The 12,936-nt window shown below is 41.4% G+C and overlaps 1 protein-coding gene across 2 annotated transcripts in view; it reads left to right on the forward strand.

Annotated features, from left to right (window-relative positions):
* Window positions 1-1,253: 1,253 nt before the first annotated feature.
* The window catches only part of unc5b (unc-5 netrin receptor B), a 53,435-nt gene continuing 41,752 nt past the window's right edge, over window positions 1,254-12,936 (forward strand). The window contains exons 1-2 of one of the 2 annotated variants that reach the window (XM_042010965.1): window positions 1,254-1,622; window positions 1,806-1,983. In XM_042010965.1, coding sequence (XP_041866899.1) covers window positions 1,899-1,983 — 85 coding nt within the window. In that variant the 5' untranslated portion in view covers window positions 1,254-1,622; window positions 1,806-1,898. Of the gene's footprint in view, window positions 1,984-12,936 lie in introns of both variants that reach the window. The other variant, XM_042010967.1, reaches the window with a different exon arrangement.

The following is a 12,936-nucleotide window of genomic DNA, read 5'->3' on the forward strand; positions in this document are numbered from 1 at the left end:
TGTGTCCAGTCTCAAGGTAAACGTCATGCAGGAATAAACTTTTTCCTCAATGGCCAACAATCTGAGTTTTACAGACATTTTTTTATAGAGAGTAGTTGCTGTTTTATTCTTTTCATTATTGAATCATATTGCAAACAGATGAGAAATTAAAAGGAAAAACACAGAACTAAGAAAATCTCTAATGATCCTCGACATAGATTCCCAGAGTCTCTGGAGCTCTTGTGGAGAGATGGAGCACCATTGCTCCAAAAAGATATTTGGTGTTTTGATGATGACACAGGAGAACACAGACTAAAACATCCCTCTGAAATCTGGGATAAGATCTGGAGACTGTGAAGGCTGTGTATCACTTACATTTTCCTCACCACAAAGCAAAAAAAGTAACTTTATTAGTTTATGGTACATTGCTGGTAGTCATCACATCCCTTTTTAATGGGCACCCATCAGCAAAAAATGCTTTAATTAAAAATGGGAAGAAGGAAAAGAACAGCATTGCAGCAATCGTTGTTGTACAGACAAAGAAAACAGGTCTAATACAAGAAATGAGAAACATCACTTGTGAGGGAAAGAAGGTGTCCACCTGCTCAGGTACTGTTTTGATAAAAAAAAAGAAGAAAAAAAACATTAAACACACAGTTTTAGTACACTTCATCCTCATTATCATCCTCCCTTATAGGGGCCACATCAGACACAATCATTGCCATTCAGTCTTACAAGAGATGACTTTCACAATGAAGTGAGCTGCAGACAATCCAGTCACCTCTCAGCCCTACTGCAGATGGTCTCATTTATAGGAGGGTGCTCTCTTGTGGCCATTGGGAGTAAAATACGACCCATGGATGTGAAAAGGATGAACTGACAAAACATACAAAGCTCTCATAAAGCAAAAATGGTGCTATTTGATTTGTTTGAACAACAAAAGTAAGGATAGAGTTTATTTATTTATTTATTTATTTACATATTGTAGTGAAAGAAATTAGATAGATAGATAGATAGATAGATAGATAGATAGATAGATAGATAGATAGATAGATAGATAGATAGATAGATAGATAGATAGATAGATAGATAGATAGATAGATAGATAGATAGATAGATAGATCCTCTCTGCAGTGAAACCTTGCTGTGTCCTGAATCCAGCGCGATCTGTGGTCCGGGTTTTCTGTTTCTCCCTTCACATCTATTTCCTCCTCTCTTGCTTCTAGTGTACCTTCACTTGTTCAGCCTTCAGTCTGAGAGGAGGAGGAGAATGATATATGATTGGCCAGGCGGGGACTGGTAGTCCAGAGGTTGGCACTGAGGCTGGCGCTGCTCCCCGTGTTCATGTTTACACCTTGCGGACGGGTACGAGAGAAGATTCCCGGGGCCCCAAAACAAACTCGGGAGTAAAGTAACTGTTTCTCGCTGCTATATGACAGCATTAATCCGTGGCGCTTTCCTCTTTGATTATGACCACAAAGAAACTTTTTTTTTCTTTGCTGTGAACTGGATCCACTCGTTTGATTTAATTTCTCTACAGCGCAGCAATGCGTCAAACTTTGTGGTGACTATCTTTACACCTCTGCGCTCACGGCTGGCAGTCAAGTAGAAAACAGCTGGGAATCAGGTCAACCTGGAATTGTGTAGGCAAATGATTTTTTTGCAAGGCTGTCATATTTAAGGACCTCTAAAAACTTTGCCAACGGAAATAACGCTCCTTCGGTCTTTTTCATTTCCCCGCTGGTTGGTGATGGATGTGTTTTGAGAACTACTGTTTGCACCAGACCAACCATTTATCAAAACTACGGCTCACTCATCTTTTCCAGTTTCTCGACTCTTTCAACCACCCCGTGGCGAAGACTGTGGAGATCCTTGGCGTGGACACCCTTACACGTTTCGCAACGGCGTAGCCGAAAAAGATGCGCTCTCTTCGGGTGCAGCGTGGCCAAGATCTCGGTCTGCTGGTTCTTCTCCTCTTGCTCGGGGGACATGTGTTTGGCACTGGTAAGTTTTGGGATTAAAGATTCGTTTTGACTGTAATACCGTGGAATACAGTACACATAGTGTAACATAAACGCAGTACACAGCTGTGCTGAGTGCGTGTCCTTTACTCATTTTGAACTGCTCCTGCCAATGAAATAGATTCTTAACATTTTAAAAGAAGTTTCCAAGTTACAGTTAGTTCAGTTAGAGTGTGGTCTATGGGGATAAATAATATTTCTTGTAGCTAAAGCGAGAAAAAGAAAACGGTCTGGGGTCACCTGCTGACCAGCACTTTTTCTTTTTTCTTTTTTTTTTTTCTTCTCTCTCTCTCTCTCTCTCTCTCTCTCTCTCTCTCTCGCTCTCTCTTAACACCAAAGACCTCACTCAGTCTTACAGTAGACCTGAGCTCAGAGTTCTCTATTCTACTTGGAGCGGAAAAATCAAACTCCCCTGGCGCGCAGGGAGTAATTAAAGTTTTGCTCTATGCCTTTTTGGCCTCTCCAAAAAGAAAAAGCAAAGCCACAAAAAAAGAAAAAACACTTGACAAACCTCACGGGAAGATTTTTCCCCTCAATGCACGAAAGGCTAATATCTCAATTTAGACATCCAAGTCTGTGTGTCAAATCATTTTTAAATATTGAATTTACTATCATGAACCATTTATACAGTTTTAATCATTATCTGATTAGAGAAAAGTTCCACAGACGCAACAGGGGAAGTGCAGACTTCAATCAGTGGACTGCCAAGTGTTATGAGAGAAGTAGGCTGCTGTATTTACTAGGCACATCAGACAGTGTAAGTGGGCTGATGGGACAGGACAGCAAGGTCATACTTTAATATTAGTGATCCTTCTCTGATTCTTCTGTCTGTGTATCCTGATTTTAGGCAAGTGTGGATATTGCCTCCCCTCCCTTTGCCCGATCAGACTGAAAAACAAGGGTTTAGTGGGCTGTGGATTAAACTTGGTTTACAGTAGACAAAAAAGAACAAAACATAGAGCATTGTGTGTGCAGAATCTTAGCTTTGCTTTAAGACCACTCTAATAGATAAAACTGACCCTCTGGTGAAGAAGTCAGCTTTTGTACTCAGTGACAGAAATAACCATTTCTAGATGCATTGACTGTCTGGAAAGAATGCAGCTATTTCTTTAGTACCAATAAGAACCCAGGCATATACCTCCAGTTGTACTTGTGTGTGTTATACCCAGAACAGGCAGAGAAGAAAAGCAGCTTATGTTTATTAAAATTGTGGAAATCCTTGCATGAGAAATGAGAAATGTTGATAAAAAACAGTTGAGGACTGCAATGAGGTCCTTTTAGGGGAGCAAAACCGGGAGGAGGGGGACACTAGGGGACAATAGCACAGTGTGCCCCAGTAAAGTTTCTGTCTGGGAGCGAGGAAGGCAGAGATATATTTAGGGAAGGCATGATGGGACAGACAGATTGCATTTATCTTCTTTCCCATTGTGTGCAAACCTTTCCTCTGCTGCATCTTCCCAAAAATACCTTCTGTCTGTGTTTCTGCCCATATTGTAGATGTGCTGAGCCCACGTTTCTGCTTTGGTGCTCCTCTTTCTGTGTTGACACATACATTAATTACCAGCTCTTCCAGGAACACTAGTCTGGAGTTACTTGCTGCTTTTGTGTCAATACTTGTGACTTTTATTTATTCATTAGAATAAAAACAAAAGACATAAGTGAAGTGAGGTTAAACACAGTTTGTAAGAAAGAGATGAGCAGATTCTTGGAAGGAACATAGAGGAGAAACCAAGTGCCTGGTGTCCAAACTAGGAGGTTTAGACAGGAGGAGAATGAGTGTGAGGTACTGAAGGGGCAGTCTGGTGTTCAGGGTTAGGAAGCGTGTCAGACATTCCCATAGATGCCTTGGAGAAAAGTGACACTCCTCTAGAATGTGCTGTCTCATTTCTGTAAAGTGTGTAAATAAACAAAATTAAGTATAATAAGACTCTTTTAATATATAAAGTACACGTTAACCAGGAAAAGTCTCTTAAAATATTTGTTGAATCATTTCTACTACTTTCAAACCGCTAGAGTGGGGTTTAGACAGTTGAAAGAAAAAAAAAAGGTGACAACAGAGCGTACCTCTTGCAAACAGTAAAGCAGATTTTGTCTCAAAGACACTGAACAGATTGAGATGTCAGATTAGATTCTAGTGTCTCTGAGCTATGTAGTCATAACAAAAGTACTGCCAGGCTGTTGCATGTGCAGAGGTTTGGGCAGGTGGTTGGCCACTGTGGTAGTTAAGCAGACAGACACCTCCCCCATGAGCCCGACTAGTTCCACTGGGTAGTCCTGTTTGCAGACCAGACCCGGCCACTTTCTGTCCCGAGGCAGTGCATTAGTTTTATGGCCGTCAGGCGGCAAGGGATGGGATCGCTGGCTAGTCGCTGCCCTCTCTTCTGTATTATTCATAGGTGCAAAGTGGTCTTTGTTAATATTTTAAAAGTGCTTATGATGCTCAAAATCTTGACATGAGATATGGCAAAAAAGACAGAGGTGGGAGGGGAGCAGCTGCTGAAATCTCTTTAGTGTAACTGACATGGATGGCTACGGAAGGTAGAAAAGGATTTTAAGGTACTGATAAGCATTTTAAGTAACTGTGGCAGTTGCTGCAGGGAGCGATGGCAGATAATGCATATGAACCAAACAAGAAAAAGGTTACATGGAGTAATGCTATCCATATGAAATCAAAGAGGAAAAACCAGAAAGATGAGTCGGTTGATAAATGAATCCATCAGTGACACATTGTGATAGACTGATCTCGGGGCATGGCGTTTAAATTTCTTTTATGGGAAAAATCTGAAGAAGAAAACTCTTTAACAGTGGCATTCAAGCATTATTAAACCTCTGGCACAGAGGTGGTGAGAGGGGGATAAAAAAAATAGCTGGAGAAGAAATGTATAACAGAACTGTGACTAGCAACATAACAGAAGAAACAGTAGTTAAAAAAGAAAGATATTGTCGAGGAGGGAGGTAGAGGATTGAAAGTGAAAAGAGACGCACAAATCCACCAGGGGGATGTTTTTATTAAGGCTCTTATCGATGGAGAGAGCTCACAGTATTAAGAGTAGACATGTTTAATGCTTTGCCAATACTGTGCATGTTAGATGGGACTATAAATCTTCTGCAAACGGCGAGGGCTGTGGAAGAGAGCAAAACAGCGAGGTAAATGGAGGAGGGAGCTGACTATGAAGAATGGTAAGAGGAATTAGGAGCAGAAGAAAAGCTCTGAGCAGAGATTGGCATGCTTGAGATGTATATAGCCTTAAGGACACATCATTATTTTCATCTGCAAAGATAGTAACTTTAACTAGTACAGGTTTGGGGTAATGAGATAATCATTCTGTTTTAAAATGTCTTGTTTACCTCACACCAGATGATCTCTTGTGCCTGTGTATAAAACTGCAATGAAATACAGGAAAATCTCAGTTTAATCCAAACTTTTAAAGTTGCTGATAAGTTGAGATGTTTAAAATACCTTTCACTGAGTTGTTCATCTCAAGGTCAAACTGGTGATATCCATTTTAACTATTCTGTCATTGACTTCTGGATGTAATGTTGCCAGATAGCATACAAAGATGTTGACATGGGTCCTGAAAAAGCCAATAAATGGACTGAAAAAGTTAATGATAAAGTGAGTGTGGGGGGTGAATAGATGGATAAAGTAGGGGTGGAGGAGGGACAGTTTTACTAGCAGATGGGAGCTGAGTTTCTGCTCTGCCGGCAGGACAGGGTACCCCCCTACCCGTCCATCCTGCCCTGTGGGGGCAGATGGGTGGAGCAGACAGGGAAACAGGAAGAAAACCTCTGTGGGGTTCCATTGTGCTTTAGATGAATAGGAGACTCCGAAAAGCTTTTTCTGCCCCTTTGTGTGGGGTAAAGGGGGACAGCTAGAGAACACACACACACTCATTCAGAACTTCAACAGGAGCTTTACTTGTATGAATGTGTGCACGAGCGGTATGTTACTGTTGCATAACCATTCATGGGAAGCAAATCACACCTGCTTGTTTAAGCTTAAAAAAAAGTCTGATTCTCCCAAATATTTATAAGCTAAGACAAGCTCAGTGACATCAAATGTCAAAAAGACAGTACCCACCCAGACACACACACACACCCACTTATGCAAAGCAGAGCCACATCCTCTGATGAAGAGTTAGCATCTGTGTGTATTATACTGGAAGACCTGCTGGGTCACTTGGAAGAGTAGAGGGAGTTAGTGGAGGAATTTTCATTTAAGATCTCAGCAGCACACTGAGCATCGTGACCAATAGGATCAGGATTCTCTATGGGGGGTCAAGCCATATCCAGAGCAACCCCTTTACCCCTCGATAGGCACACACATATACACACATAGTAAAAGTGGTTCGAATGAGGTCCATAGATCAGAGGCTGTGTCAGCTTTTGATTGGTTGTGTTTTGGTCCAGTTCTCTGTGTGTGTCCTTGTCTAAAATGGGAGATTTGTTTTTAGATTGTATAGATTCCCCTCATCTTCCTAGCAGAGGCTTTTTTGGTCTTCAAAAGACAGTTGAGCCAAGTCCACTCAGACCAGAGCCAATCTGTTAATGCTTGTGTTTGTGTCTGTTTGTATCTGTATGTGACGTGGGCTTGGCTAACAGGAGGAAAATTCGGCTAGAAGTGTGTTAGTGGAGGAAATGTGCTGCATTAGAGAAGGCGGTGGCCGTTAGTGTTAGTTCCTTTAATGAATTTGGCATATAAAGCTGCATTCTTCTACATCCAGATTAATAAATTGCTATCACTTGTCGTGTGCCTATTTCTCTTCCCTACTTCCTTTAGTTTCTTGATAGCCTCATCCGGCGTATAAATAGCTTTATAGTCTCACAGATACCAACCTCTGTCATCCATATCTCGCTCACTCCATCATTTTCTTTTTTCTAGCCAGCTTTCTGGCAGAGTTTGGGGATTGCTCTTTAGAAGGCACTGTGAAAAATCCCATTTCTCTGAGTGTAACGCTTATTAGGGTCCCATCTGCCCTCAAGGTACTTATGAATGTGGGAGGTGTCTGGATTGTCAGGGGTGGGTAAAGGAAGGGAGCAAGGGGGAGCTTTGTCATGCCTGTGTGTAAGTGGATGTGGATGCCACTGGGAGCTTGTGTGAGGTGGGAAGGGGTTCTTAACACTTCAGAGCACACAATGAGCAGCTGGTGTGTCTAAAGTAGGGGAATGACACATGGACCTCCCTGAAGAGATGACCGTATTGAGCATACATGTGCATATCTCTGACTGAGAAGGAGAACAGAAGTGATCCTGCATCTTTCTGCTCGTATGGCATGCAGCTAGGCAACAGCACTTTCAAACAACTTTTTTTTCCTTTTTTTTTTTTTTCTTTTCTCCTTCGGGTTTTAAATCAAGATGAATGATGTTTAATTAATGTATTTGTGAGTGTGGGTGTGTAAAAGGGGGAGGAGGATTCTGTGTGATTGGCTGCATGTCAGAGGTCTGGTGCTCTGACTGTGATTTAATGTAGTGCCTGTTGTGGAGCCAAAGCATCATGTTTGTCTCCTAAGCCAATTGTCCCTGTCAGTAATGGGGCAGTGATTGGCCACTTAATCAGAGGTCGGCAAGTGTACATCCAGACTCTCCTGGGCTTCCTTTTTCCCTACCCCCCCTTTCTCTGTTTCTTGCCTTAATGTACCTTATTCCTCTTTTTTTCTTTTCCTCTCCTCCCTCTACTTGAGTTTGATATTTTAAGCTCATGATTAAGAAAAAGGTCTGCTAAACAGAATCTATCTTCATCCTTAAAGCATGAGCAGATGTAAAGAGCCACAGTTGCTGCAGTAATCCCTGTTTTTGCTTATGTACACTCTTGGACCGTAACCATAACAAAGAGCAAAGAGAAGAGTGAAAGATTGAGATTTAGCCTCATATACCCTTTAATTCCTCCACCCCTCTTCAGCTCTAGGACTTAATTCTTACTTCTCTTGGGGCTCTGACTGGTAGCCTCCAAGCACATAGTAAAGATTCTGTTCTCGCTTGGACGCAGGTCTTAATCAAGGGCTGACAAGCACATCTTGGCTTGGCTTGTGTTTTTTTTTTGGCATTGATGTGTATATGTGATGGGTGTGCTGGAAACTGGTGAGAAACCAACTGTGTTAGTCAGGTATTACTCCTTTTTTGCTTGGGTCACAGTGGGGTCACACTCTCGCTCTCAGTCAACACACTCCCCTCACATCCCCATCTCTCATTATTTTGGCAACCATTCTGATTGCACCCGAGAAAACACGGTTTTGTTTCTGTCTTCTTTTTTTCTTTTTTTCTTTTTCTTGCCAGGCAAGGTGTCATGATGTTCGCTCAAGAGTTAGGAATGTGTGAAGTAGAGGGACGAGAGAGCTCATATAATGTGGCAGATGTACCTGAACGTAATTAAGGTTAGATTTAAGTGTCTGAGCTCACACACATCAAGTGTGTCAGCGGGTGTGTGTTTCAAGCCTCTTACCTGCTGCTTACCAGATGGGCTCAACGGCCGACCTCACGCTCACCTCTTCCCACCACTCTGCTTAGATTAGCTGGTGAGCTGAAGAAAGGCACATGGGTATTATAATGGACATATGAGGCTTTCCGCCCCCACTGCAACATCCAATCTTACAAACACGCATGCACACGCAAACATACAGAGCACATATACAGACCTCATTCTTCATGCAGGATATTCAGATGACGATAAACTGTTTGAATGTGAGTGTTTCTGTGAGTGTGTGTGTGCGTGTGTGTGTGTGTGCGTGCCGCATGGCCTGCTGTTTATGGGGATTATGAAAGCAGATGGACAGCCATGCTGACTGGTGAGGGTTCATTAACTCGGGTTGTCTGTGTTCTGACTCTGCTGCTGCTGTTAGCTTCACTTCACATCTGATTCAGCAACAGGACGTGATATATGTAATTCTGTGTGTCTTATTAAGCCTAATAGATATTTATTGTTTTGTTCATTGAAAGATGTTTCTGCTCGACTGGTTCATGTGGTTGCCATGCAGTGACTGACACTTTTTGGTTCTGGAGTCATATAAAGCTGCTTGTAGTTTTTTTTTTTTTTTTTAATAATTCATAATAAAGAATTCCTTGTTGTTGTAAGAGAAACATAAAAAGTAGTAGGTGAACCATGATTTTTACAATCATATCACTTGCCAGTTGAAGAGTTTTGCTTTTGCATGATGCAGCATCTTCAGCCGAGGACTATATTCACAGCATTCCACCTCTCTGCTGGGGAGATGAATAGGTGTAGTTATAGTGGATCATTAAACACGGAGCAGTGTCTCCATTTCTATAGCTTCAACCTTCACGCTGCAGCCAGCTCCTGCTCTGGTCTTCTGTGGCTTAATGAAAGAAACATGGCTCATGTAGAGACAGACAGACATACCTGTGGAGAGCCAGACCGACAGACAGACGGACTAGCAGAATCCCAGACAGATGGATTGTTTGGAGCCCTTGAGAAGCCTCTACAACATCAGACACACAGAGAAGTAGAGGTGTGACGATTAGAAAATAACAGGGAAAATTTGTTGAATTAATGATCCTTTTTTGAATGAGAATGTAGCTTTTATTGATGATGTTATCTGTGTCAGAAGTGGTGAGTTTCAAGTTGTTTGTATTGTCCGATCAAAAGGTCAAACATAACCAAAGAACTGTGGTGTAAAACAACATACCATTGGCATTTTAGGAAACAAACTTATACCTCTAAACAGATTAAAACCATGGAAAGGCAGGGAAAAAGAGACAAAATGCAGACCAATAGACAGAAGTTCAGAAAACAAAATGTAAGTTAAAAAAAAGTATTTGAACAGATTAAATTATGCAGCTCTAACTCTCGTGCCTCTGAAAACGTAAACTGAATTGGCACCGAGTTTGTGTTGTGTTGAAAAAAGGAATTAATCACATTCACACTACAAATCACGTGAAATCACTTACATTACATACAAACTTATTGCTTTTGAATTTGAAATGGCCTTTTAAAGGGGAAAGCAATCAATGTGCAGACGAGGTTGTTAGCATTGTTTCCAGAATAATTCCCATCCATACCAACACCAATGAACACACACAGGACAAGTCGCTGTAGCTGAACTTCTGCGCTTGTAGGCAGCTGCATGATAAAATGCAAATGTTAATTAAACAACTGCTGCTTAACGCAGAACACAAGCTTAACCATGGCAGTAATTTGTTATTCATGTTGAACTAGCCACAGGTAGTCAAGAGAATGGCTTTGTTTTGTTTTTCAGAGAAAGATAAAGGAATAATAAATCAAAGAAGGATGCACAGCGGCTGATGAGACCCAGTCGTGAGGCAAATATGGATGTCTGCATCATTTAGAATAGTCTTTATTCACACTGCTGGAGTTAGAGCTGGTACAGAGGTAGACTCACACACACGTGGTTGGATGCAGCTATATGTTTTGTTTTGGGTTTTTTTGTTACACAGATACCGTACAGGAGTCTTTACCTCTCCTGATTTTGGTTGTTTTTGTTCTTTTTTAACAAAGTGAGCTGTTGGCCCCTTTTTTGTCAAACAGGTTTAAAAGATGGCAGCTATTAAAAACAACACAGACTCCTAACCTCAGAAGCAGAGAAATCGTTTACAAGTGTTTCTGTTGTTTGGTACCAAATCTCCTCACAAGTAATTAATCCTTGTGATCGAAAAAAAAATCTAACTTTTACAACCAAATAGCTGCAGATTGCAACTTCATTGCTGCTCTTAAGTTAAGGCCTTTGTGATGAGATGATGGTGACTTTTTTCTCTCTCTTTTTTTTTATTTAAGTTAGAAGTCCATGAATAGTGTAAGGAAATATAACATTGATGAGTGAATGTCAGCCTCCACCCACACTTCTGTCAGTGCCAGAGTGTTTGTGAGTTTGTATTACCTACATATGTGCACATGGTCTTGTCAGTGTGTATGAATTGTTGTCGCTCGTGGCGTCCGTCTTTATCTTTTCATGAGTGTGAGTGACAGTTATACAGTGGTGTGGAGTGTGTAAGTCTCCTGCCATCTTAAGCTCTCAGTAGTGGTCCTAACATTAGCACAACAATTTACGCATCTGTCCCGAGGCAGCTCTGAGAATAATGAAAGCCTCAGTCAAAGGAAGACTCCGTATATGTGTGTGTGTGTGTGTGTGTGTGAGAGAGAGAGAGTTAGGAGACTCTAAACAAGAGACAGAGGAGGTTTATTAAAACCCCACTAGCACTCACCATCCTTTTGTCCCTCCATTCTCTGTGTCCCTCACCTCCTCTCCCCCTCTTTCAGTTGGAGGAGCGATTACATGCCTTTGCCTCTCTTGTCTTTCATCTCACTCTGTGAAGAGGAGAGGAATGAAGGTCTTCTGTGGCGTGTAATTACACAGAGACATCCTGGATGAGGGCGCCTGTCTTCACAAACAAAAAAAAAGCCACCCCTTCTCCTTTTAAATACCTCTTGATAGGGGAAGATCTAAAAAGAGACATTTAACTGCCTTTGATCCATCACAGGGCTGTTGTCTTTACCTGCCACTTATAGAGGCCTGATAAGTACTAGCACAAGTCCATTTATTTCATTAGAAAACCTGACGCTAACAGGCATGGCTCAGCTCCAGCACCGTGGGAATGAAATACACTGTTCCTCTATTCGTTTTAAGTATGGAGTCATAATGATGACACATTTACAGGCTGGTGTTCTAGTCCTACCCATGAGTCATGTTGTTGAATGATCATGGAAGGGTGGATTTTTATGGAGTTATGCTGGTAGTGGCTCAACCGCTAATTGGCCCAAAGCACATTTGCATTCTGGGAAGTTAATAATGGGGCTCTTTGGAGGCACAGTAAATGAGAAAGTCACTGCACTCTGACTTAATTCTGCTCATAGAAGTGCTGATGCCTCCAGATGGCGTTTTTACAGAGTGTGATATGACCATTTTGTGTGCATGATCAGACACTTAGCCACTACTTTGGGAACTGCTTACTTTGGTACAATACCACTGGTCACTGCAGTATATTGTCTTTATTGCCTCTTATTACATACTTGCAGAAAAAAGGGAATGCAAATAGACCTAGCTTTTATGACTTTTGTAATGCATGTAGTAAAAAAGCTTTAAATTAAAGATTTACTTTTATTCTCAATTTTAAAGACGTTTTTTTTTTTTTTATGTTGTGCTTTAAATGTGAGTTTGATTGTTGTGTTTAGATAGACACTCCGCCATCAGGGTTGGTCTGTAGTTGAATTTTGCAAAGTGGCCTGAGGTCAAGGAGCAGCCTGCTAGGGAGCTTGAATTGTCCTAAATGTGTTCATGTCTTTTTACTTGTGTTAAATCCACCCCTATTCATGGAGATTTAACTGTTTCTCTGAATACAATGTGAAATCAAATGAGCGTTCCTCTGCAGCTTAAACAGATCTGGTGTCAGATAATAGACTGAAGTTTTCTGCTGCACTTAACTGGAGCTGCTGAATAGGCCTGGAGTGGTGTAGCCGTGCTGCTGCTGGACAATAGCCTGCTCAGCAGAAAGGCAATGGGGCGACCTTAGAGGTGTGACCTGGCCCTCACTACTCTTGATCCCTGACCCCCCTCTGCATAGAGTCAGCACAGGGGGGACCTGCATCAGAAACCTGCCATAAACTGAGAAAAATCAACAAATATCACATCTTTGAGAAATTGTAGCCCCATGGAATTATGCTACATGGCTTCTATTACTGAGTGGCAGTAAATTAAGGAACATTTCTTTCAAATTTCTCTCTTGATATTTGAATGGAATTTTCTGGTCTGCGTTCTGATAGAGGCATCAGGTATGTGAAGCACTTTTATATGAACTTGCATGTCAGTCTTTACTGTAATTCTAAAATTTTATCTGTAATTTTGACCCTTTTTCTACATTTCTTTTTTGCCAGGAGTGATTATTTTTTTCTATATACAACATTCTATAACACTGAGTGAATCAGTCTTTGTTTGAGCAGCATTTTATTATACTTCAATAATAGCAACTT

The sequence above is a fragment of the Melanotaenia boesemani genome, chromosome 16 (assembly GCF_017639745.1).
Source record: "Melanotaenia boesemani isolate fMelBoe1 chromosome 16, fMelBoe1.pri, whole genome shotgun sequence".
NCBI lineage: Eukaryota > Metazoa > Chordata > Actinopteri > Atheriniformes > Melanotaeniidae > Melanotaenia > Melanotaenia boesemani.